General features: G+C 39.2%; 1 protein-coding gene across 4 annotated transcripts; it reads right to left on the reverse strand.

Annotated features, from left to right (window-relative positions):
• Nucleotides 1–493: 493 nt before the first annotated feature.
• On the reverse strand, nt 494–27,424 carry LOC105915388 (SUN domain-containing protein 2). Of its 4 annotated transcripts, none has more exons than XM_036137370.1 (16): nt 27,127–27,424; nt 14,155–14,263; nt 13,944–14,035; nt 12,711–13,082; nt 12,569–12,628; nt 11,632–11,703; nt 11,077–11,225; nt 6,673–6,723; nt 6,455–6,493; nt 5,551–5,745; nt 5,266–5,403; nt 5,089–5,185; nt 4,716–4,831; nt 4,459–4,632; nt 3,914–4,003; nt 494–2,430 (listed from the first exon to the last, which is right to left on the reverse strand). In XM_036137370.1, exons 2-16 carry the CDS (start codon nt 14,259–14,261, stop codon nt 2,314–2,316), a joined length of 1,869 nt encoding a protein of 622 aa, XP_035993263.1. In that variant the 5' UTR covers nt 14,262–14,263; nt 27,127–27,424; the 3' UTR covers nt 494–2,313. The 4 variants fall into 4 exon arrangements, with proteins under 4 accessions (XP_035993263.1, XP_035993265.1, XP_035993264.1 ...); XM_036137372.1 differs by lacking the exon at nt 27,127–27,424 and adding an exon at nt 19,795–19,848; XM_036137371.1 differs by lacking the exon at nt 27,127–27,424 and adding an exon at nt 17,321–17,409.
• Nucleotides 27,425–27,794: the final 370 nt, after the last annotated feature.

The following is a 27,794-nucleotide window of genomic DNA, read 5'->3' on the forward strand; positions in this document are numbered from 1 at the left end:
TTCTTTCTATTTTAAAGAAACATTAAAACCAGCAACCATGTGTTTACAGTAGTTATCTCTCATTCTGATGCAAAATTGCGTAAAATGAGCCGTAAAGTTAAAATGTAGCCTTTTTCTGAGGTTTTTCCCTCTTAGGCCTACATTTAATTTAATTTATTTATTTGGTACCACTTTACAAAAAGGATCCCCTTATGGATGACTAATAAATAGTTTACATTATTAATCTGTAAATTGAGAGCCAAAAACTACACTTGTAAAGTGTTTACAGATTAATCAATAACATATCTATAAACAATTAGCTATCTATAAGGGGATACTTTTTTTTTAAGTGATACCATTTATTCTAACATCAGTAGGAAACAAGAAAAACATGTTATAATCCTTTATTAAACATCATCTGTATAAAATTATACAGTTTATCAAAGCAATTTCAAAATTGAGACAGATGAATAATTTTTCTGCTTTATCTTAAATGAGGAGAAAAAACAACAAATTTTTTCATGTTTCACAAAGATTTATTTTTGCAAAAGCTTAGGAAGAGTTAGATAAATTGAACAGTCAGAAGATGAAATTAACCAACTGAAAAGCCTGCAAAACACCCCAACACGCTGTTAAAAAACAACATTTACGACATAAGCATGAGATGTCAGATATACCCTGTTTAGTAACATCGGTTTATGGATAACTAAGCTACGTAACTAACAAAAATAAAAAAAATTAGTATAGGCAAAGAGCTCCTTTATTTCAAATTATTCCCACTTTAACAGGAGGATGAAACACATGAAGGTGGCAATCTGTTAAAAAACGGTTACACTTTACCCAACAACAGAGACACTAACAAAATAATTATTCCAAACTTTCATTTTATTTATGCATTGATTTTTAAAAAAGTGGATGTTTATGACTGAGTCAATGTCACCATAAACTTTGCATTGATCTTAAACCTCTGCTAGGATCTCAGTAAAGAAACAGAAGCCAAAAACTAGAAAAAACAAAACTTGATCCCAAGTTTGTAATTTTTGGCCAAGTTTGAACAGATGAGTAGGAACAAATTATTTTCCCATCATATCTAGTGCATCTCAGGATAAAGTAGTACATATTCTTCTTCTTAATTTTGTTTAAATATGCTGCACAACATGTAAACAAACAAAACCTACCGGCAGTTCTGCCAATTAATGTGTCGAAATGAAACACTTGGTGCTGTTATGAGAATTGTTGATAATTTAATAATACGGTTGTTGTCGATCCTATCCTCCAAAGCAGGTATATTAAGAATTTATAAATTAAAAAACAAATTAAAGTTGAAAAGTTCATATAAAATCCTCTGTACAGAGAAGCAGAAAGAGATCTTTCATGCGTTTAGCACGGCGTCTTTCAAAAGAGGTTAGCAAAAAAAGATTTTCAAGTATTTCAAGTACCTGAAATAAAATCAGAACACCAGAGTCTCCTGTTAAGAGTGCAAACTATATCATACAAAGCTGCATATTTTTTTTTCTTTTTAGAAAAGTGAATCAAATTTACAATAAAAAAAACAAAAAACAATACTGCTTAAAAAAATGCTTCACTGCTGCCTTCAATGATTCTCACTGGTCAGTCAAAATGTGGTACATCACAGCAGCCACAACCAGCAAAAATCTAAAATTAGTTTCAAAACGTACGGATTCCGGGGTTTTTCAGACCTTCGTTATTATAAAAACAAGAAATATTAAAAGCTGTTTAGCATCCAACATGGACGGAAGCTGTTAGCCACAAGCTGATTTCTATTCATTTTTTGATCTTTTCTAGGTCACACTATTTATTTATTCATATTTGCTCACTTGTTTTAGAATCAAGATTGCCCCCAAAAAAAGGCCAGAATATCACTTATTAAGGTACAACGAGAAAAGTTCTCACATAGCATTCATTGTGCACTGTAGGACAATGAAGCAGGAAAGTCCTCATAAATACAAATAATCAATAACAAAATATAAAAAATTATCTAGTGGCACGCTTAATGATTGTAAGCATAAAGTTACCAGAACCTCATGCTATTAAAAGGTTTTACTAGGTAGATTCTTTTGACAAACTTATTTAATTCTTTCATCTGCAAAGCCGAATGTGCACTGCACAAAAAGCTTGTTTTAACGTCTGTAACATTTGTATGAAACCACAAGAAAACCTGCAAAAAGAACAAAAACAAGCGGCTTTTTTACACACGGCTTTGCCATGGGAGTGACATTCCTCAGCAGCCGTTCAGTAGCACTTGCTCCTCAACCCGTCGGACCGTGAAGGAGAACGTCCGCGTCTTTAAGCGCGCGCGGAGCAGAGGGACTCTTATCCGGAGGCCATCCTTCCGTGAACACGGAAACGGTAAAGACACGTGTATTCGACTTGACCCCAGTTAGAGAGAACTCGCAGCTCAACAAACCGGTACACCTCGTCGCTGGGGTTCTGCGTGAGGGGGGGGGGGGGGGGGGGGGGGGAGAGAACAGGCAGACAGGAAGAAGAGGACAAGAGGAGATTAGGAGGGATAAATGTTTAGTGCAAAAGTTTTCTGCAGTGGCGACACCCAAAACACATTTACAGAGCACACTGTCATCGTTTCCCATTACCGCTGGGTGGGGCCGTGTTGTTGCAGAGAAACAAGGATGCACTTCATATTGGATGGACTGAATATTTATATTAATATTATATTTAGAAAAAAAAAAACAGATTTTAGGCGGTTGCATCCATTGATTTTATTGTATTTATCCGCCACACCTTAAAGGTCAGTCCGTGAAAACAAGAGTCTGACAATAGATCAGTCCAGGGCACAGCAAAAGGGTGGAGACCATTGCTGTACATCATGTAAAATGCAAATTGAAGCACTCTCCTTTGATGACAGGAGCTTTGCATGCTGCATTCAGGTACAGCTGGGAGATTAGGTTGTTTGGGTATTTAAATAACTTGAAAGTAATTTAAACATGTTTTATTCTGAAACATGAGCACTTTTTTTAATAAAAAAAAATATTTACATTAGTATTGACTGTTTTCAAGTGGATTTATATTGCTGTGTAGTCTGTCACGCTTTGGCTATGCCTGCTTATACTACCTTTTCACTGAAATAAATCCAACCAAATCTCCTGACAATTCTTTACTTTTTTAAAGTTTTAGAATTTAATAAAATCTAATTAATAAAAAAAACATTTGTTGTTTACTGCTGAGTGATGTAAAAAACAAAAAAACTAAATTTTTTGTTTATTTTTCTTGATTTGAAGCACACCAAACCGTGACTTTAAGCCCAAATAACAGGCAACATGATTTTTTATATACCGTATTTTTCAGATCATATCGCATACTCTAAATTTAACTTGTCTTTGTCCACATATAAGCCGCACCAGATTATAAATCGCATTAAATATTTTTCCCAAGTGTGGAATATCCCTCTGCCCCTTCACGTACAGAGAGAGGGAGAGCTATAGGTCTTTGTCGGGAGGACAGAGTAGTTGGAATACACTGCTCTGTTTTTAACATAAGGCCAAATTAAACGTAACTTTTATATTGAATGAACTTGTTTTTTTTTGTTGCTAGCACGTACTGTGAGTGCAGGCTGCCTTACATGAATGCACTTCTAGTTTCAACATTACAGTCAGGCAGTGTTGTAGACAGCTCAGGGGGCCGATCAGGTGGTGACACAGTGTACCGTAATGCTCTGAACGTCCATTGAGCAGAGCAGCTTCATTGCTTACCAAAGTCATACTTACACATTTTAACAAATTTTGGAGCGCATCGTACCACATAAAATCAGCCAGTAAGCACAACAAGTACAGTAATCATATATAAGGCGCACCATCAGTTTATGAGAAAATTTAAGGATTTAAAGTGCGCCTTATAGTCCGATAGATACGGTACTGTTAGACCCCCCCACTGATTATTTGGAGCAGTTTGAACTTACGGGCAGTTTAAAGGTCTGACTTGACTCTCCTTTGTCATCGTAAGTGAACGTGCCAAGCAGAGTTCCTTCCTCCGTGTCATTTTTCAACCCCTGAAAAAGAAAGAAACAAACATTACCTTAAGGTTGAGAAAAGCTGCAGGACGGTCTCTCTCTGCTTGAGTTATTAAGAGTGAATCATAATAAAGAATGACGAGAACACCGTCATAATCAAAATGATAAATAGTCAGAGCCAAGACAACTCTGATGTTTCAGAGTGAAATGGAGGTTTCATCAAATTAGACACTGAGGCATGAATTCATCTTAAATATGCTTTTACTGCATGGCAAATTTTTAAATCAGTTGAACTAATGAATTAGTCGATCCTCTGACTACATTGTAATATTATGTTTATTATTTTTTGTTTGTCTTTATTTCCCTGGTTTAGAGTTTTTTTTGTGTGTCTTTTTTGATTCTCGTGGCCAAATTGCTGCTGCTGAAACACACCAGGCAGGAAATGAGACAAAAAAAGTGTTCAGTGCAGCACTGCCGGACTTCAAAGCACTCACGTAGACTTGAAAGTCTTTTGGTGCGGAGTTGATGTGGCCGGTGGGGGAGTTGTAGCGTGGCAGGTGGTCCACAGTCACGTGAGTCATCCTGATGGGGTGTGACAGAGAGATGACCAGGGTGCCTTGGACCCCCTGGAACGCCCAACATTTCCCTGGAAGCAGAACCGGGTAACCCTGGGAGGGAAGGTGACAGCAGGACTAATTAGCAGACCATGGGAATGCATATCTTTACCCACAGAGCAAACAGAACGCTGTACCTGGATCACGGTGCGCGGGCTTTCAGATGGATACCAGAGGGGGAAACCAAACAGAGTCACGCATGCTGAGCGAATGCGATACGTCTCTGAACACCGGGTGCTGACAATGCTGGCACCTACACAGACACACACACGGGATATGGAAAAATAAGATTTACATCTTGAAATGAATATAATGAAATGAATAAAGGGTCCACATGTGCCTTCAATCCGTAAATAAAAAAAATATATATCTTACACAAACTAATCAGCAGCTATTTATTGTGTGATGATATTTTCTAGTTGTTTTATGCCAAAAAAACCCCAAATAGTGCAGAAATTGTAGAAATTTTAAGACGGATATTTGCAGAAGATATTAAACGTGTCTTCTGACCTTGAGTCTCAAGAGCAAAGTCTGCCATTTTGTCCGCAATGGGGCGTCTGCACACTGTGCAGTCTCCTTTGTCTCCGAGCCTGATGGCGTCCTGTTCCTGGTAGAAAAACAACAGACTTTAAGTAACATTTACATGTACGGTTCATCAAGTTTCATGATGATTTACAGACTGGTTACCCGGATTCGGTCAGTGAACCACTTCTCCATGGCCTGTTGGAGCTCTGGTGTAAGTTGGTTGTGAACGGGGGGCGTGCTGGACTCAGGGCAGGGGGCTTGAGCAGGCATCACCTGGATAGATGATAGCTCCTGGGCCAGCTACAACAACAAAGGGGGGGGGCACAGTGAAATGGTGAAAAACACAGGGATAAAACAAACATATGTACAAGTAGGATAATTAATGGGTCTAATTTCTCAGTGTTTGCTCGTTAAGTTCGACGTATTTTGCACCAACCCTGTTGTTACCTTAGCATTCTGGGCTTCCAGAGTTTGGATTTTGAGGCTGAGGCTAGCGTCAGCAGAGCGGCTGTCTGTCTGGTGATCTGCAATCTGTCTCCCCAGCCCAGAAATCTCCTGCTCCAGGTGACGGCGGATGTCTGAGTCGGCTGCCTCCAACTTTGATTTCATAAATTCCACGTCCAACTGATGTCTCTCCTTCATCTGTAGGTAAAAAAAAAAAGACAGATGAGTTCAGCGGATTTATGCTCAGACTGGAGGAATTGTGTGACTTTAAATACACATTTTGTCAATTCATTTATATTATCAAAGTATAAAAAAGTCAGTTAAAGTTAAAAACCAGGCTACATCTTAAGCCTGTAAAGCAAATTTGAGAATCCAGCAGAAAATGTCATGTCTGCAGTTTCACATCTTCAGCACTAGATGTCACTCTAATCTAACCCCATTTGTAGTAAGTTAAGATGAGTCTAAACACAACTGAAGTTTTTTATTTAAGCAGAACTTTCTATAAACAATACAACAAGCTCATCAGATGACAGTAAAAAATGTAATATATATATATATATATATATATAAGTACAGTAGCACATGGGATTGGACTCAAATTCTGTATACTGCTGTTTTCCAGCCATTTTGTTGATACACTGATATAAACAAAAATACTCTATCGTGATACTGTATGGTTTCTAAATAATTGGGATGTGTTTTTAAGATTTTTAATCCATGAAAACATTTGTCTCTTTGCTCCATTTTTGAGTCTGGTTATGTCAATGCCAATTCCAGATCTCCACCGCCATCACCTTCTTTTACTCAACTGAACAAGGTTTAATATGGTCAATATATGTAAGTCAAGGTTGTTCTGACTTTTATCTAAATATTACAAAAAAAAAGACAAACAGGGAAGTAAACTAACCTGAGAGAGAAGCTTTTCCTGCTTAAGCTGAAGCTCCACCTGCAATAAAAAACAAAGGTAAAAATCTGTTTTTGGGTCAAGGAATCCAGCCTTGAAGCCATTCTAACCGATTTCTTCTGTTCATTACTGAGCCACAGCTTTCTTCATTTTCGGTGATATTAAAAAATTATGAATGCTAAAATGTTCTTTTGTTTGTTTATGCATTTCCTTTGTCTTACCAGAAAATGTTGCATCTTTGCTTCTACAGCGGCAGAAAGGACTCCTGGATCCTGGAGAAGCAAACAACACAACGTGCTGTGTTAGCAAACCCAAAACAAGTGGCACTTTTTAGGCAACAGAGATTGCAAATAAATGTCTACACCATGTCATGTTCTCACTGAACGTGACTTAAAATAATGATATAAATCAACTCCTTCTGTTTAAAACCCCACACTGTTTATAACGAAGGCTGCAGGTTTTTACTTTTCAGGGAAAAGATCCTAAAGGGTTAACAATTTATATCTCAACCTCCCATAATTGTCCACACTAAAACTTCCTGGATTTTTGATAAATGTTTGTACTTATATATATATATATATATATATATATATATATATATATATATATATATATATATATATATATATATATATATATATATAAGAACACCCAACTATTTATTGTAAAGCTACAGTAAATTCATATACATTGACTTTGCAAGATTCTATGGAGAAAAATAACGTGGCTTTTCCTTTTGTTAAATCTGTGGAAGGTCACAAACACTATTCCTGTAAGAAAAATGTTTTTAGTGGAATTTGTTTTGGAAACACTTCTGTTTATCCATGCTCTGTTTTCTTTACTGCATACTTATCTTTTGTATTTACAAATACAATACAATTATGAGAAAAAAAAATAAAATTTGAGTAGGATTTCTTATTTTTATATGTGACAGGTTGTTGTCTGTTTTATAATTGTTAGCATGCATTAAAAGCCTCTAAAGTGAGAGTAGAAAATGTTATTTTAGTTGCGTGGAAGAGCTTACCAACATCTACAGAGTTATGAAAATGTATTTGCCCATCTTACCGATTTCATTTTTTGGTTTTGCTGCTTTTTTTTTTTTGTGACACTTAAATATTTCAGATCATCACACAAAATTTACTATGAGACCAAGATAACTCAAGAAAATACAAAAATCAGTTTTCAGATGACAATTTCATTCATTCATTTAGGGACAGAACAACTATGCAGGCTAACATGTCTCTTTGTGAAAAACTCAATACCCCATACTGCTAAGAACAGGCTGTCAATTTAAGGTCATATCATAGCATCATATCATCTTAATAGAATTTAGTTCTGGACTTTGACTAGACCACTCCAGAAACTTTTGAAAATATTTTTTAAGCCATTAATGTGTGGACTAATGTGTTTCAGATAACTGTCCTGCTGAACAGTTGAAGTGAGCTTGAGGTTATGGTCACAAATGGATGACCGGACGTTCTCATTTAGCATTCAGAGTAGAATTCATGATTTAATTACAGTTTAATTAGAGCAATTCATCAAAGTTACAAGACAAAAGTTAAAACTTTTCTTGACACAATGTTTTGTCAAAAGTCATGTGAGGGATTAACCCCTCACTAACAGATGTAAACAGGCATCTGCTGGTTTTAAAGTAATTGAGTATTTGGGGAAAGGTTTATTTGTATTTGATGTAACTTTATGAACTTGTTTTGTTCTCACCACTCTTTTTTTTCTTTGAGGTCACCTGTGGTCCGTTCTTCGTACGTCGCTAACTCAGTTAGCAGGATTTCATTGTTGACGATTTGGCATGATCTTGGATCGTTTGGTTCTTCGAAAGACTTCCTGCACTTGTTGTCATAGCAACATGTGCGCCAGCTTAAACCTGCTCCAGAGCAGGCTTATTTCATGTAAACAAGATTAGATCATGGCTGTATAAGCGGAGGAGATAGGGAAGTCTGCCGTAGCCATGTCCATTTTTACGACTGCAACCTGTTGCGGAAGGTGCAAGAATAATTTGCAGAGTTTTTCGAATTAATTGTGTATTGCGCAATAGACAGGATCCTTTAGAGCAGCGCGACAGTGTAATTGTAGAGAGATTTTTCTTGGTGGCTGTTATAAACAGACAAACACATCATTTAACAGTGGCTTTAAAGAGGAAAACGTGGTGTTAGAGCCATAAATAGAAAATATTTAAGTTATTTGTATGATGGTTTGCTTTTTATTTTTATCATATTCAGTAAGAAGATTTGTTCAGGCCATTCTATTGTGAAGTTTAGTTTACTTTGAAAGGCTTGCCTTCTGTCGAGCCGTATATTGTATTAGAAAAAACTATGGATGGATTATCTAGACACGGAGCAATACAGTTTTACCGTGTAACCTGTGGATGACTTGGAAAAGGAAGATTTTTATTTTTTATGGATAAAGATTTTTTTTTTATTAAAATTCCCAGTTTGCACGCATCCTTTACTTCCCGTGCCTAAGGAATGACACCGAAATGTGGATCTCTTGACATAACAAGTGCCTTTTTAAAATAAAGTATAATAATTAAAGGCTACCATTTTGTAGAATATTCTTGTATTTCACTTTTACTTGTCCCCATGTTCTAGTGGGTCCCGTGGAGTCTCTGATATCAAAGAACAAAGTAAATATTAAATTATTAAAATGCAAAAATTCATACTGTAGAATGTGATAGAAACATCTACCATAGTATTTACGCATTAATTTGTCTGCTGCTTTTTGCCAGCCCTCTCTCCTGGCTTTAGCAGACTTTGAGGTGTTTTAATTAATGACTCAAATTCGGCATAACCTTCCATTAAAAGCTCGTGTTCTGCTTGGGAGAAAAACTGTGGGCGTTCTTTGGCCATGCTGAACAGCCAATAGCAGCGTTGCTGATCAATGTTTCTACTATCGATACATTTCCCCTTTTAAACAAATGCATGAACGCGCAGTTATCTCAGATTACTCAATCCAGTGATACTAATCATAAACAACAGGTGTGTTCGAAGAACCCAATTAGCCGGATCATGATTAGCCGGATGAAATCATCTTGGATGTGTCAGTTGATCTCGGATGTTTTAAGCAACGTACGAAGAACGGACCCCTGGTCAGGTGTTGCCATGGAAGCGCGCCCATGAGCAGTACTAATAAGGACCTGGTGTTGTCAATCAGCCTCATGAGGGAAAATCCATTTTGATTGAGATGGAGGGGAGATGTTTTGGTTTTTGTCTAGGATTTGGAGTATTGTTTTGATATGTTGAAGTTGAATGTAAATTGTTTTTTTTTTAGTTTTTCCTCTAGAGGTTTTAATTAAGTTTGTTCCCTAACTATAAATTGTAATTGTTGTAAAGGTTTTCACCCCTGTTTCTTGTTAGTTGGTACAGGCTGGTGCTTTAAAAGCTGGGTTGTTCCAATATGGGAGAGGCTGTTTTTTTGTTTGTCCTGCACTGTTGGAGAAAGTGGAATCCCTGCTCCTCTGCTGTTTAATGTAAGGTCTGCTTTTTCACTTTTTTTTTTTGTAAATATCTATAAAAAAGAAACGGAGCTCTGCAATTTTTGGACTCAGTCTGATTTTTTCCCTTTTGTGTGTTTTCTGCACTATACCGGTCATTTTGAAGTCCCTAAGGTTTTTGCTTTGGCATGCAAATCCTTACAAGTTATTAAATCGATTAAGATGCTTTTTGCAAATGTGAAAAGAAGTGTTGTGCTCATTTGGCTGCCATTGGTTTTTGCTTTAAATGTGTCCTATGGATGACTTTTTTGCTCAGTCTCTCTGTTATTGTTGAACCAAGAAGTTTGTAGTGAGGCCTATGTGTTGTTCTGGGTTCTTTTGTGACCTCCTGGATGAGTTGTTGACGTTTTCTTGGAGTATTTTTGGTTGACCGGCCACTCCTGGGATGGTTCACAACTGCTCCATGTTTTCTCCATTTGTGTATAATTGGCTCTCACTTTGTAATTCTTTCCAGGCTGACTGATGTCCACTTATTCAGTTAGATGGGTTCTATTTACTCTGCAAAAAGGGAAATTAAAGTAAAATTTTCTTAAAATCAGTGTTTTTGCCCTTAATTTGAGCAGGTAAAAAAGATAATCTGCCAATGGAATGTGTATGTTGACCCCTAAAATAACACTATTAGATATACTGCACTTGAAATGAGATGATGGGGATGAGTTGTTCCATTGGCAGATCATTTAAACCTGCCTGCTCAAATCAAGGACAAATACACTAATTCAAACACAAGTTTACTTACTTTTAGTTCCTGTTTTGCAGTGTAGGTCCTTTTTTTGATCGTACAAGTCATAAAAGTGACTAAAGTTGAACTCAACTTCCCCCCTAAAAAGGTTTTAGTTAATAAGGGACACAGTTCATTTTTCACATAGAGGCAGGTAGTTTGGATAGTTATTTTTTTCATCTTAATCACTAAAATTTTCTTTTAAAGCAACATTGTGGATTTAACCAGGTTATCTTCGACATCAGAATCAATTTGAGGATCTGAAACATTTCCGTGCCACAAAGCAGCAAAACAATCCATGAGAGGGAGAACGTAGTTCTAACAGCGCCGTACATCGAATATCAGTTCAAGCAGCACAGACACACGGTGAGTTGCACACAAGCTGTAGTTGAGCCCTACCACCACAGGTGAGGGAATGACGTTGAGTTGAGGAGGAACACTGGTGGCGGGGAGAACAGGTTGAACCTTGGGTTGTGTTTGTGATGGGGACTTTGTGACGGTCATGCGGGAGATGAAAGAGGCGAACAAAGGAAGGAGCAACCAAATACCTGGAGAAAACAGGAGGGACAATGCTTCAGATAAATCACTTAGAAACAAATGAAACAACTACAGCTGAACCCCAAAGACACGTTCAGCTGGTGCGTGACGGCGAGGCGGCATACGAAGCAGGCCTGCCTTGAGTCGAAGGTGATTTGTGGCAGACCCTACCACCTCCCTCTGATTTCCTGGGGGGAAACCCTGCGCTTGATAGAACGTATACCATTCACACGAAAGCAGCTCTAGCAGAGGGTGCACGTTGCAAACGGGCGTGTCCTACTTTCAGTAAGGCGGCATGGAGATGGAGAACGGTCGCTTGAGTTGAAGAAACCGCCACAAATGTCCTTGGATGGCGAGGTTGAAACATTGACCAGACAACAGGCAGCGTGGAAGCTGTTAAATGTTGATGTTACTTACACAGAAGTATGAGGAGGAGCAGGAGAGCCAGACCACAAGCTTTTTTCGTCCGGTCGCTGACTGGGGCTTTAGCTGGAAGAAAGAGAACACGTTTTTTTTTTTTTTTTTTTAAACTTGAGCCAAATGACACGAAGCGATTTTGACACACATCGGTTTGTGGAAGCAGCTTGTAATGCATGACCCCTATTTAAAGGTATACTATGCAACCGGGGTTGATTTTTCCAGCGAGGCTCCCCCCAGAGGGCGAAAGTAAAAGTGCACTGTCATAAAGATGCTCAGCTGTTCTGGTTTCTCCGTCAAGCCAGGCGCGGTTGTTTTGAGCTTAGCAGACAGGCGAACGCAATGAAAAGTCGAAAAAACGGCGGTACAAACAATGACTAACACAGTGAAGGTATGAACATCAGGGTTTTTTTTTTTTTTTTTTTTTACCCAACAGCAGGGTTTCCCGCAGCGCTATCTTGCGGTAGCGCTATTATCAGTGCTACTGCCTCGCCAACATTCAAAAAAAATAAAATAAAAAATAATAATAATAACAATAATAATAATAAACTGCATGTTTATTTGACGTTAACACACGGTTCTTTGTTGCTTTCGCGCGTGCATATAGTGAATGGCAGGGCAAAAACACATGGAGTTCTCGCCGTAAAGCAAGACCTACTCTCGCGGTCTTGCACGAGACTTCTGAGCCTGTGGGTGCGGGCCGAGGGCTCCTGCAATTGCAAGTGCGGTATTTCCCCCACAGACCACCAGGGCGGCCGAGAAAACCTTAGTTCGACCTGAAATTACTCATTTAATCATCCAAAATGGTATGGAACACATTAATTAACTGAAAAATGTTGCATAGTATGCCTTTAAATGCAGACATGCAATTAAAAACATGCCCAGGAAAGTTATCCACTGTGAGAAACTCGCACGAAGACAAACTGAAATAACAAACCTGAAGATTTGACATGAAGCACTTTTTTGTGCACGTTAGCCACCATCACCGAGGCCGAGTCTGTCAAAAAGCAAAAACCAATTATTTCCGTAGCCTTCTCTAGGAACACAAAAACGCATATGAAACAAAAAGTAGTCCGCACCCATTAGATGATAAAAGGCATCGTTGATCTTGCTTTTGTATCCTGGACCGGGAGCTCCACCGCTACCGCTGCTGGTTGTCCTGGGTGTACTGGTGGCGGGTAAAGGCTTCCTGTAGTGGCCCTCGGACGACGAGTACCCCGAGCTCTCCACGCCGCTTTGACTCGGCTCCTTGTCGTTGTGTGAAGCCGGCAGACCGGCGCCGGAATGAGGGCTCTTCTCTGGGGTTCTTGAGTGGCACCGCACGGACGCGTGACAAGGGGTCGATGATGGAGTCAGAGCCGGCCGAGGGGTCGGCGCAGCAGTGCCGTAAGGAACAGTCCTCATGGTGGGCTGAATAGGACTCGCCAAAGGGCTGCTTACTGGAGTCAGACCTGGAAGGGAACAGAAAGACAGGAAAAATGAATACAGACTAAAAACTCATGCTGTGCCATGCTAAAGTATTCCTACCTCCTTAACCGTTTCACATTTTGGCTCGTTACAACCACACACTTCCCTGTATTTTATTATAATTTGATGTTATAGACTCTCACATATTAAAGCGTTGCTGTTTATTGCAAGTAAAATGATCGGCTCATTTTCAAGATTTTATACAAATAAGTTTGGCACACATAAGTAAAAAGTTAATTTACTATATTGTAATACTATAATACCTTATACCAGTTTTGGGAGGATACTTTTTTCAGCAGCTAACTTTGAGTCTGACTCTTTAAACTCCTTCCTACTGATCTGTTTAATGCCCTACATGTAGGACTTTGGTCAAACGTTTGACAAAGAATAGCAATGCTTCAATTCCCCAGTCAATCTCCCAGCAGGTGGGGTGAATGAATATCAATAAGTATTTTTCCAGAAGGTGAAATAAAAAAGTCAGGAAGGGAAAGAAGCAACAAATGGAAAATACAAAAATGAGGGTCTAACTAAGGATGATTTGACACAGCAAAAAGTAGATTTTGGCTGATTTAGGACTTTAGACCAACATTTGAGATGATTACATTTGAGATTGCACTTCAGCAACCTACGGTTGGAGCGCTGCTGTTTTTAAGGACCTTAGAGGAAGGGTTGCTCAAGTGCCAGCCACCAGAATTGACAAATACTCCTGGAATACTCCTCTTGTTATTTTTTAACCGGTCATAAGATTTTGATCAAGAGTGTATGAAAGTGCTCTAAAAATTAAATCTGACTGATTGACCAAAGGTTCAGAGGTGATAGAGTCAACATGTTGGTGTCATACTGGCCTGGAGTGACTGGAGTCTCGGGGGTGGCAGAACTGGCATTGCTGTTGGTGCGGGAAGCCGCCTTACGGGCCCCGGACTTCTTCTTGAAAACCCTGAAGAATAAAGGAGCGTTAGAGAGCAATCGCATTTATGAGTCAAGTTGCCGGTTGGATTTCCAAGCCAGAATCCACACTTTGCACACATGGACACACACAAGCAGGAAGTCACTCACTTGACTGGGTTTTCTCTGTAGGATATGTTGGTCACGCTACTTGAGTCCGATTCCTCGTCTGAATTGTAGTAGCCACCGGACACCAGGCGAGAACTCCTACGAGTCATGACTGGAACACAGATATAACACAAAGGACAAAGAGATTCTATAATGAATGTAGTTTGTTAAAAGTATTGCATGATTATGAATATGAATGAATAATTTTAAAGTAAAGTTTCTTGCATCAATATATATTAGATTTTAATGAAGCTCATGTTGATTGTCCTGTGGACCCAAGAAACTATTAAAGGTGCATAGCCACGTTATTTGAATCTTTATTTATTTATTTATTTATACATCAGTAGCTCACTCTGGTTGCATACAAAGTTTTTATGAAAGATTATCACGCCCTGCTGGCGTATTAGTTGTTATTTCAGTCTTTGATGCTTTGTTTTTGATTAATTTGTTAGTAAATAACGGCTTTCGTGTTTATTTATAATAACGATGGAAGTACGACACTGCAGCATGTGCAGCAGGGGATTAAGAAGGAAGTGGCTAACGACTATTAGCATCTCCCAGTGAAGTTAAGGAAACAATCAAGAAAGGTCCAAAAAAATAAATAAAATGATTCCTGGAGGGAAAAGACTGGAATAGCGCTGGGAATACAGTATGAACGTTGGTGTTCACTGAGGCGGATGCTAAAGCTGCCGATCGCTCAGATGTGACTGATAATAGTAATAGCAATGCTCTTCTTACGTCTACAGTCTTAGGTACAAACAACATTATAAATAGGTCGATTGATTCATTGGTTCTTACCTTGATGCTGCGTCTATGTTTCTGTTTATGAACGGGAATTTTGTTTTTCCATGATGTTCTGATATGAGGCTCTTAAAGTTGCTGTAGATGGGTTTATTTAATTAATAACGGTTGGTCTTTGATCACGCCGAGCTGCATCTTTATGACTGCGAGACATTGCAGAGGGGTCAGGCTCGGTCTGGGATTATTTAGTAGGGATTTATTAGTCGGCATCTGGCTTTCTGATAGTTCTGCGATACTGCCAGTAGATGGCGCCATGTCTGTTTATATCTGCTCATCGCGCCTATAGCTGGGGTTCTATTCAGGCTCAAAATGGATTCTATCAGAATGGACTCTTGGTTTATGTAACCTTATTTGATCATGATCAAATGTTTTTTTTTATAAGCATATAACGTGGCTATATACCTTTAAGATGTATGTAAGTATACTGATGGTCACTATGGGATCCTAACAGCAAATTTCGTCTGTGCCTTATGTTCTTCATATCATTGGTTGAGAATATGTAAGGACAGCTGGTCAGTTCTCATACGACAAACAAACTGAAAGGTTTCTCTCAACGCCTGCAGTTTCATTTGCAGATATTGTCAGTTCATAGACAGATTAAACAATAGTTCGAGATTCTGTTAGATCTTCAGTGCAACTATTGACCATGGGTAATATATTACTACATGCATGTCTTGAAGAGCTAAAAACCTGGATGACTTAAAATGTTATGCTTTAAAATTCAAACAAGACAGAAAAAACTGCTTAGTCAGTCACTTGAATTGAATTGCATAATCTTGGCCTCTGATAATTATATAATAATTACTTGGTGTCATTTTTGACCAAGGCAGGTTTCAAAGACTTCCTTCTCTCACCTACGCAATAGTGGCAGATTAGGAGAAAAAACAGACCATACAATTTGTTACAATTAGTTCATTTTTACAAGGCAGGGGTTTTGCAATTGTTCACTGTAAGGAAGTTTAAAACTTCTGTTAAAAGCCTCCAGCCAACATAAAACACTGCTGAAAAAGTTCTGATGAAAATTAATAGTAACCTAATTAAATCGTAAAGTTACCGAGAATTCCCACCACTAATGGTCATCGTTCCTTAATATGAAGATGTTCTCACAGTTTAAACCAGTGGTGTCCAAAGTTGATTCTTAAGGGCCAGTAGCCTGTGCATTTAGTTTTTTCACCCCTTTGTTTAACACAATTGAACCATATTATGGTTCATTGGCAGGCTTTTGCAGAGCTTGATGACATGTTGGAGAGGTAACTCAACTATTTCAATCTGCTGTGTTGGAGCAGGGTCTCAACTAAAACTGGCAAGTAAGTGGCCCACAGGTTTACACACAGCAGCAATCAATCAATCAATCAATCAATCAATCAATCAATCGATCAATCAATCAATCAATGCTACATAATATTGTTAAACTTCCATCTATCCATTCATTGTCTATACCTGCTTATCCATTGCCTGTTGGTGCCTATATCCAGGGATCATTGGGTGAGAGGTGAGGTACACATTGGACAGGTTGCTAGTCCATCACAGGCCAACATAGAGAACATAGAATCAACAAGCATGTACTTTCACACTAATACCTAGGGGCAAATTAGAGAGACCAATTAACGCAACAGTCCTATTTTTAGGCAGTGGTAGGAAGTCGAAGTACCCAGAGAGAACCCACATATGCACAGGGAGAACATCCTTGATCCATGTCCATAGAGAAAGACCACAGGATAGGATTCAAATACAGGACCTTCTTGCTTCTACTAACTAAGCAACTGTGCAGCCCGTACTCCTGTTCAGGGTAATGATGGAGTTGGAGCCCATCTCTAGACGTCAAAGAGAGAGACCAGGTAAACCTGGACACGTCTCTTGTCCATAATATTGCCAACACAGAAATACACAAGAGACACACATCCTAATAACTCAAATCCATGTTTTTGAATGGTGAGAGTAAATAGGAGCTTCTGGAGAAATCTTCCATTCACAGGAAAAACATGCAAACGCCACACATAATGGCCCCAGATGGGATTAATTGCGCTGCTACACTGATTCACGTACCCAAATTAATAGCAGCTGATACAACAGTAGGAGCAGTACCCATCTTTAGTAGCAGCGCAACAGCGAAACATGACAAAGGGGCAACATTAAGCTCGTGACTGGTGGTGGTAGTAATGCCAACAGTTAAGTCTCTAACAGATGCTTTTGTAGTTAATCTTGGGCACGTGTAATCCAACTGCTTCTCAAACGCTTACTGGGATTATACAGCAAGAATAAATACACGAAAATTTAACTCTACAGCGCATGCAAACAGAAGAACAACAATGCTCCTTTGATCTGATGCGAACACTAAAAAACACACCCACACACAACTCCTCCATACCTCAACAGAGCCAGCACACTTGAAGAGAGACCTTAAAAGAATATGTCTTATAGCCCAGTCAAGGGAAGATTCATGTGAGGAGGGAGCAACCTGGTCTCAGCTGCTTTATTACCTTGTGGACACACTTGCTGGATAGGGTCAAACTTTAACTTTCAGCAACACGCAGCACCCTACAGATTATGTAACAGGCCTTTTGAGCGGAGCGATCTGATTGGTTGAAGATGTGGTCTTACAGTGCAGATAAGCAGCATAAACAGCTCACGAGCTTTACTCCGTGCTGCGCCAACGCTCTGGTAAGTCCACTGTTAAAAATACACACATCTAATAGAGTTTCGTTTTCTTTTTGATTTCAAAAATTTTTGATTAAAGAGTAAGGAATATACCAGTTTCTCCTTTATACTGTGATAGAAAATAACAAGGACTAGCTACAAAGATGGAACTTTTTAAGTTTTATCTGTCTACAGTACGCTGAAAAAGTATAAAAAAACAACATTTTAACATTTGCTCAAGTTAAAACAATGCTTCATGTTTAGAGGAAAACCTGTTAAAGACCCTCAACATGCAGCCAAAGCGTGTTAGAATGGCCCAATCACATCACAGGGCTGGGCTGCTTATTGCACCTCTCTCCAAAGGAAGGAATTAAGTTAACTGTGAAATACAATGGAAAATCTCTCATTTAAGTTTATGGTTCTGCTGGAAAAACGTCTTCATCACCCCAGTCCAAAGGAAGTTCACTCCAAGTCATCATCTTACTGGAGTGGAAGCAAATTACTCTCATATACTTTGCTCTTGCCCTTTGCCAATTCCTTTTTAGAAAGACGTTTCTGAGGTTTTAAGAACTAGGAATTGGCTTAAGCCACGAATACTCCACAATCAAATGAATGGGTTGATGTTTTTTTATGACCTTTTCCAAATGGAAAGAAACACATTTCGTATTGGAATGCAGCAGAATATATAGGGTTGGAAAAGATGGCAAAGATGGACTAAGTTTAAAACACCAGTAACAATCTTTAGTTTGAAAGATCTGTATTTTGTCTTCTAATGGGGCATTTCTCAACTGACTTCACATTTGCCCGGAGACAGACGTTTACCGGCTGGTCGGACAAAGACTGCAAGCTGTAATGGCTACAACCTTAATACCAATCATTTTGGAAGATGATAACGTCCAAGGAGCTTCATTTCACCTGATTCAGTCGAGAAACCCAACATAGAACAGTTTAAACGTTGGTTGAACTGTAGAGGCCTCAAAATCAGTGGAAATAAAGGAGCACTAGAAGAAAGTTAGAAAAGCCTGTCCTCTCCTCTCACAATGGATCAAACTTGAGGAAGAAACCTGCTGAATGGGGTGTGCGCCGAACGATAACCTCAAAAAGGGCTTTTGCGGACATTTCTCGGTAATCCTTTGGGTTTTTGGAAAATCAATGGAAAAAACTCCCTTCATATGGTCATGATCACCATATCGCTAGTCACTCCAGCAGATACCAACGCAGCGACGTTTTGTTGTTGCCATATTATGTCTGTTGAGACGATATTCAGGACAGATCTGTTCACTATTTGACTCATACAACTATCCAAGCGTTACCGCTCTACTTGTATGACCACAAGATGGCCGCGAAGCATGCGTCTAAATTTAGTCATTTGACATCATTTGAGGAATGCCCTATTGGCTTTTAGCCATGAGGTATTTTATTAAAATCACGCCCTATTGTTCAGTGTGTTGTTAAATTGTTTTTCTCTGCATCTGTGTTGATATAAAATTACTTAGTAAAATTAGGAATTAAAATAAAAATTGGCCCAGTCAAAGTCCAGACTTAAATCCAATTAACAAAACTTTAAAATTACACTTCATAGATGCTCTTCATTCAATCTGACTGATTTTGGAAAAAAAAGGGCAAAAAACTTTAGTCTCCACATATGCAAACCTGGCGGAGATCCACCTCCTGCAAGTACTTGCAGCTGTGATTAGTGAAAATACAAATTAGTGACTGAGTGGGGCTGAAAACAAATGCGAGTCGCACTGTTTAGATATTTACTCGTAAAAACTTCTCAAATCACAAATCACACAAAATGCCAACCAAAAATACTTTGAAGTTTGTGGTTGTAAAGTGGAAATATGATAAAAAGCTAAAGGGGTGTGATTACCTATGCAAGTTTTATAAGTAGAGACAAGCTAGCATGCTAAGGAGATCTAACATTTTAACCCAGCATCCCAGAGTGGCAGATGTCATTTTAATTAATAGACCCACAGCCTGACTCCCAAACTCTATTCTGCAAACTCAAACAAGCTCTAACATAGAAAGTGCCCAGACTCTGACAGCTGTAATCATTAATCTATTGTATGTTGTCAACAGGGTGTCACCCAGCAGTGAGACAACCTTTATGGACATAGACGCCTCCAACCTTCAACTCGCACTAACTTAACTGAGATGTCAAACTTTGGAAAGAAGAGAAACTTAGATCATCAAAATTCTTACCCTCGTCAGGGTTGACAGCTCTGGAAAGCTGCAGTCATATGAGTCAGGGTCCAGATCTGCAGCTATGCTGAGCGTAACTACAACACTGACTAAAAAGAGCGGCAGATGATGACAGAAAGGGAAGCTGTGGCAGTCCCGACCCAACAGACAGGAAGTCAGTATGACAGCACACATGCACACAGAAATCATCGCATTTGGATGAGTTCGCCTCAGTAAGACAAAGAGCTTGTTTACTCATGAAAACAAAGTTGTTGTTTTTTTTCCCCCCCAATAAGATCTTGGCTTGCTGACAGGCTCAATATTTTCTGGGCATTAGAAAAGGTCAACCAGGAAGGTCTGGGCAGAAAAGAGAGAGGAGGTGCCGCTTATGCAAGCAGACAGTAATAGCATCATCGTGCATTACTGCGCCTTCCAGCCGTCTATGCGGTGGAAACGGACCTTTTTTATTGTTTACGACAAACAACAACAGGACAGTGCTTGGCTCAAACGGAGCGTTTCTTTCCTTTTTCATCCTCCAAAACACTTCTGAACCGTGCAGCACACACGGAGGCGTGCCTCCACACTAGGAAATATCTTCTCACACGGCAAACAGGTCAGAACTGCTGTGCTGAGATTAAACAACACACTCCAGCCGAGTTTAGGAGTTATTACTTATTTAATCCTTTTCCTGTCGTGACAACCACCAGGCTTCTCTCGCATAGATGCAGCCTCTAATATTTCTGTCTTATCAGGCGTTCAACAGAGGCAATAGGGGAATGCAATGCTGATGTGTTGGGCAGACAAAGGTACCGGTAAAGGGTGTGGTTTAAAAACTACAGAAAATGAGATATGAGATGGTGCCATTTTAGAAAAAAATAATAAAATAAATCCAAACATATTTTGAAACACAACACTAATCCTATGAAACAACCAAGATGCAACAGTGACAAATATTTGGACTCCACAGCAACAACCGCCTGAGAGTAGAAACACCGTTTTAGCATTTCCTTTTTCTAAATACATCAGGAGGCTTTATCTCAGCGTGCAGCAAAGGGAGCAGTCTGTACCGCAGTTCTCTCAAATCCTCCCTTCCACCGTGAGAGGCGTCTCACGCAGCCCGGCTGAAGCACATTAACCCTGGTGAACATGCCAGCTCCCTCCTCTGTGAGCATGACACGACACCCCTGCCCAGTTCACGTTCTCTTACTTTTACTACTGCATCTAACAAAGCCAAATTAAACATAACAGATACAGAGCCTCTCTCTGAAGGTGGAAAGCCGTATTTGTAACGTAATGGGGTACCGCACTTCTTTAAGAGCCTTTTAACTATCCGTGCAGACCTGTGAAAATGTGAACGGGCCAGGCTCAAGAGGAAAAAAAAATGAAATTGGATTCAGGTTCAAACAGGGATCATGTGCAGAATCAAACAAAAGCCACTTTTCATCCAGAGCAGGCGGCACAACCTTTTATAACAATGCATGTGAAGAGCATGTGACATTGTGGCGTAATATCCCTGGGGGACAGCGTAAAGGCCTGACAGATCTGGTTGAGATACTATAGTGAATTAAAAATAACAGCATAAAGACCAAGGAACACCGCAGACATGTCAGGAATAAAGTTGTGGAAAGGTTTAAAGCACAATTACCTTATAAAACAAGATCATTAAATTCTAATATCTCCCAGAGCACTGTTCAAGCCATCATCTAATAGCTAACAGATACGTGGTAACTCTGGAGGAGCTGCAGACATGCACAACCTGAGTTGTTAAACGTGCCAACACCGTAAGTATTAGTCCTACACTTCACAGACCTAGCTTTTATGAAGGAGTGGCAAGAACGTCATAATGGTCACATCTACAGTTTGCCATGAGCCGTCTAGTGGATGGATCAACTGTGTGCTCAGCTCAGATTAGACCAAAACTGAGATTTAGGACCACAAAAACACTACGAATGTCATTGACGTAACACCATCCCTACAGCGGAACATAGTGCTTTTTCTTTACTTGGAAATGGAAAGCTAGTCAGAATGACTAGAAGATAACACGGGCAACTAAATAACGGTTGCTAGACAATTAAATTATTCAACGAGAAAAGAGCAAAAACATAAAATTGAAGGGTTTAGGTTTCAAATTCCAGTCCTCGAGGGCCAACGTCCTGCAACTCTTAGGCTACGTTCACACTGCAGGTCTTAATGCTCAATTCCGATTTTTTTGTGAAATCGGATTTTTTTGCGTGTCCGTTCACATTTCCAAATATATGCGACTTGTATGTGATCTCCTGTGTGAACTGAAAGCGTTCAACCAAAGTGTCCCGCATGCGCACTCGTGGACGCGATGACGTCACACGTAGCAAGCGTCCTCAGTGTTTGCGGAAGTAAACACGGATTATAATGCTGGTGCGCATTTTGCAGTCATTAATTTATTTTCTAACCGGAGCTTTCCCTCCACTGACTGCTCTTCTCATTGTAGTCCGCTATGGGTGTCGTCTTTCTTCCCGCTTCTGCATAGCAGGACGCAGAATTGTGACGTTTGTCGAGTATCGGTGACGTACAGGTCGGATAAATGCGACCCGGTCGTACAGACACAGGTCGCATTTGAAAAGATCAGATACGTATCGGATTCAGGACCACATATCCAAGTGGCCTGGGTCGCATTTGAAAAAATCCAATCTGTGTTGTTCAGACTGTCATGAAAAGATCAGATACAGGTCGCATATGGGCAAAAGAATTGGAATTGGGTCACTTCAGGCTGCAGTGTGAACGTAGCCCATGATCTCTCTGCTTCAACACACATGACTCCAATATGAGCTCATTAGCTCTTCCATCTCTAGACGTGCAAAGCTGGTGGAGACGTACTGTAACCGCCGTAACCCAGGTGTCTCTTTAAAACTGCTTAGGTCACTGAGCCTTGACGAGACAAATCCACACCTGCTCTGCTGTATTGTAGTTTATGAGACTGTGACTTAGAGATGGACTTTAAAACTTATACACACAAATTCAAAGGGACTGTATTTTTGGACTATAAGGCGCATTTAAAATCCTTAATTTTTCTCAGAAATTGATGGTGTGGCTTATATATGATTACCGTTGTGCTTACTGACTGGTTTTATGTGGTACAAAGGGCTCAAAAATCTGTTAAAATGTGTAAGTACGACTTTGGTTAGCAAGAAAGCCACTCTGCTCAATGGATATTCAGAGCACTACGGTACACTGTGCCACCACCGGCCCCATAACAGGACCCCTGAGCAGTCTACAAGACTGCCTGACTGTAATGTCTAAACTAGAAGTGCATTCATGTAATTAAGGAGGTTATTTCAATATAAAAGTTGTTTATTTTGGCCTTATGTTAGAAACAGGGCAGTGTAGTCCAACTACTCTGTCCTCTCAACAGAGACAGACAGTCCTCCCTCTCTGGAGAGAGCGGTATAAGGTGACCAGATTTGATTTCTCCAATGAACTGGGACATCTCTGATTTTGTTAAGCGCAGAATCTCTGCATGGGGGTTGGTTTGTTTTGGCTAAACTGCAACGCCGACGGGACGGGGAAGGTGCGTTCGGCAAAGCTCTTCTACGTTGGGACAGCAGCAGGACCGAGTAAATACCTCTTGTTACAGTAAACTTTTTTTACTCCATCATGATACACTGAAATCGGGGACATTTCCGGGGACAGCTTTTTTTTCTCCAGCACCAATTTGAATACCAACACACTCAACACTTTGGATTTATATTTGTAAAAAAAACCCATTTTGTCTTCCTCCTACCTCACAATTACGACCACACATACATTTCTGGATGTAACTAAAATGTAAAAATTCTTTTTAAACATGAACATGTTGGGTCCTAAAACGGCTCTCAGAGAAAGTAAAGGAGCAAAATAAATAAATAAAAACGGATTAAAGGAAGAAACAATCTGTACTAGTCGGCTGTCAGTCTCTCATCTCCTCTAACAAGATTTACAGCAAATCAAGTTTCTGCTGTGCTGTAATGCAATTGCTTCTATCTGGGAACACTGTGCTCTTTTTTATTTATGGGGATTTGAAAAGATAAAAGATAAGATTATTAAAACAAAGCAACTAAAAAAAAAAAAAAAAGATCTAAAACCCACCGGCTCACGTAAGAAATTGGTTGAGAAAACATGGAAGAACTTTTTACTTGAAAAGTAGCATTTAGTCCGGAGCAGGCAGGGTGGGGCGCTTCTACTCGGTCTAACTACGCTGGTGAAAAACACAAAGAGGGAAAAATGGCACAGGAGCAAAAAACATAAAAAGAGACGGGCTAAAAGGAGAGGATGAATCAGAGCAAACAGGGACAATAGCAGTTAGAGGCTCGACTGATGCAGAAGGGACAAATAATAGGTAGCAGAACAGACACAAAAGATTGGCTGGATAAAGGGATAAAAGGACAAGAAAAAGTAGAAAAGATCAAAGAGAAATTCTGCATCAGAACTTTTGAGGTAAGAAACAAAACCACATGATGGAGTGGATGAAGCCCAACATTGCCAGGCTGAACACCAGCCAGAGAGCGTTTAGGCAGAAGAAAATACGGAAAACATCAAGAAAACCTCTTGGAAAAAATGTGAATACGGTGGGAAGGGGCGAACTTGGACTGGAATGCAGTGAATCGGTCCTAATCAGACCCAAACTGACTGGTACATATTTGAGGCTGAGGCTAACGCTGCTGGGACAAAGCCAGCGAAATGTGACTAAGACAGACCGAGCGAGTGAGTCATGTGTGCTCTGGCACCCAAACGCCAACCCTGAAAGTTATGTAGAAGTTAAAGGGGGGGAAATTAATGCTGGTATTTAGTTTAGTAGCTCCCTAATAAAGGTTGTTTACATCAATTACATCCAGATGTTCCCTTTGCATTCTCTCACTTTATTTTTTTTTACCGATTTGTCTGTGCCACTTGCAATTTTCCTTGTTTTTGTTCACAAAACCCAAACGCCGATGGGCTCCTCAGCATCTCTCGTCCATCCACATGGAAACACTGAGATCTTAGCCAGTCCATTGTGGCTCTGCTTGTATGTTTACGGTTGTTTCCCTGGAGGAAAGTTAAACCCAGTCTTTTGCAGTCTGTAACAGTTTTCTTCCAGTATTGTCCTGCATTTAGTTCCCATCCACTCCGAACATTCCCTGAGCGCGATGATACCCCCGCCATGTTTTAAGGTGAGATGTGTTCAGTTTTCCGCTACACACAATATTCTGCTTTTAGACCAAAAGATGCAACGGTCGTGTCTTGCCATGAGGCTGCCCGTTCACTAATAATGTCTAACACACCTATGAGGCCTTCACAGAAAAGCTGGATTTCTGCTGATCTTAAATTACCCACAGATAGACTCTACTTAACAAATCAGGGGGCTTCTGTGGGCAATTAGTTGCACTGCATTCTACTTTAGCATACCTTAATTAAGGGGGCTGAATATACGTGAACGCTGCAGTTTTTACTTTTCTTAGTCTATCACTTAAAACCCATATAAACTACATTGACAAAGTATCATGTGAAGAATTGTAAGGTTTCATATCTACAATCCTACTTATGGAACAATTAATTAATTACTTCTGATCACCGATAATAAAATGCCACATTATTTATCAAGGACAAGAAAAAAACAAAAAACGAACTCACCGATTCCATCATGTCATTACTTAGAAAACCAATGTGGAAAAGGTTGTAAAAAACTAAGTACAGACCCAAAACCTTAGATGTGTACAAAATACTACAAATTTAACATTTTAGTTAAATAAACAAAACATGAAGAAATAATATTATATACAGTGTTTGATTTTGCAACTTGTCTTGATAAATCTGTGTCCAAATGTGGCCATTTCAACATTTAATGGGAAAGAAATGTGACCAATTATGAAATAAAAGATTAAACAATGAAGTGTGTTAGTTAACAGGGAAATCCTATATAACCTTATTATAAAACCATTATTCTAGTGTAAGTGATAACCTGATTTTCATGGGTAAGGCTGCAAGATAAAATAGCAGCAGTAACAGATAATCAAATGCAAACTATTTAAACATTAGACCAATTCTTATTTTAATCAACCATTATTATATCTACTACTTTAATTATCCATTTCACAAATTATACACATATTTATATTGAAATATATGTCTTTAATGTGTTGGTAATTTAATCAAATACACAAATATGTGTTTAAGACCTTATTTAATAATTTTGTGTTAGTTTTCACAGCGATAGAATTTGCTGATCTACTTTAACAACAGAAAATACATTTAACAAACAAACTGAAGATGGAAAAACCCTTATCTGGAGTTGTGTTTCTAAGGAAACGCTACACAACAAAAAGGGTAAATCGGCCTTCTGCCCAGGATATAGGGGGCGCTAATATGGAGGGGAAAGTTGTTTTAGTTCTTTGTGATTTAAAGAATCTAAAATGTATTTTAGCAGCTCAGGTTTAAAATCTTACATGTGGTCAGACGAGTCCAGGGGTCTGCAACCTGCGGCTTCTTAGACCTCCCACAACGGCTCTTAATAACGGGTAAAAATGGTGATAAAGAACCAACTAGTGTTTTTAATAATGCATACAGTAGAACAGCAAATGCAGGAATGACCTGTTTAGTTTTGTTTTTCCACAATAGAATGTTTGCCTGCTACTTCAAGCTGTAAAGCAGACTGCCCTATGAGGACAATAAAGATTCCTTGAACAGTCAATAGATGACACTAAAAGTACCGGTGATTTCACAGCTATTTTTCTTGTGATTACAGGTTGAAAACAGTTTTTTTTTCGCCCACCATCATTTTCCACAAATATCAATATCCTAAAAAGAAAAAAAAATCGTATAATTCTGTTTTTGCAAAAGTTTTTTTTTTCCTTTCTGTATTTTAAAACCTACAAACAAAAATAAAATGGTTGTTCTGTGAAAATGACAACACATTTCCTGTACCATATAGGAAATACATAGATATTTACCAAAGATTACTTGTCTCTTTTTCAAAAAGCCACTCCAAGGTGCAGCTCTGAACAAGTTTTACTTATTTGTCTATTGTTTTGCTGCTTCGATATTTTAAGTATGAATTTCTTTCAGCAAATAAATCATAAAAGTAGTAGTAGTTTCTTGTGCTGTGCTGTATGGAGAGCAGCAGACGGAGGGGGACTCGTTCAGAGCGAAATTGATGCAACGACTGCGATTGGCCAGTTGAACTTAACACGGTAATCCGCAACACGGGGTGGTCCGTGAACGCAACAAGATGCCCAACCGACAAAAGTATCATCACGAAGAAGAAGAAGAAGAAGAACTGCGATGGATACACGAAGTGTGTGAAACGTGAGATTAAACCTTATCAAGGCACAAGTAACAAATGTTTTCTGGTCGTTCACGATTTACCTCGTCATGTAGAGAAGTCTGCCGCAGATCAGCAAAAACAAGTCGCTTAACAGCCGACACAACTGTCAGTTTCTAGTTGGTCAGGAAATGATAATCCTCTTCTTTTGCAAAGGCTACATTCAATCACCGAGCTTCGTCATAATCTCGTTCAAGTCTCTGCTACGAAATATCCAGAGCGAAACTTAAACTGTGCTGAATTGCATTAAGTTAAGCGTGCATTTTGCACGGCGTGACAGACCGCTACAGTAGCGGCGTAAGCGCTGACGCTCGTTGTGATGGCTTCGCTTCACCGCTGCGACTGTTGACAGCAGTCAAGCTGACAGGCTAAAACACGCACTTCCGGAAAAGGTTTTCAAAATAAACCTCTGGAAGGATTATTATTATTATTATTATTATTATTATTATTATTATTATTATTATTATTATTATTATTATTATTAATAGTAGTAGTAGTAGTAATGGTGAAGACTATTAATGATTAATACTTCTACTACAACTACTACTACTACTACTAATAATTGTCATACATTTTAAAAATGTCTATAAGGTTAAATACTGTAGTGCTATAAGAATTCTTATAAGACATAGGCAACACAAGAGCTGTAATTTAGTAATTTTTATTAAAGGTCCCCATTAGCTGTTGCCATGGCAAACAGCTAGTCTTCCTG

Source organism: Fundulus heteroclitus, chromosome 5, assembly GCF_011125445.2.
Source record: "Fundulus heteroclitus isolate FHET01 chromosome 5, MU-UCD_Fhet_4.1, whole genome shotgun sequence".
Lineage (NCBI taxonomy): Eukaryota > Metazoa > Chordata > Actinopteri > Cyprinodontiformes > Fundulidae > Fundulus > Fundulus heteroclitus.

Excerpts from the sequence above, each read along its gene's own strand:
- LOC105915388 (XM_036137370.1), bottom strand. The coding sequence starts at position 14,261 with ATGACTCGTAGGAGTTCTCGCCTGGTGTCCGGTGGCTACTACAATTCA. Across the intron at positions 14,036-14,154 it reads TACAGAGAAAACCCAGTCAA|GGTTTTCAAGAAGAAGTCCG; the intron begins GTGAGTGACTTC and ends TTTATTCTTCAG. Across the intron at positions 4,004-4,458 it reads CAAAAGACTTTCAAGTCTAC|GGGTTGAAAAATGACACGGA; the intron begins GTGAGTGCTTTG and ends TTTCTTTTTCAG.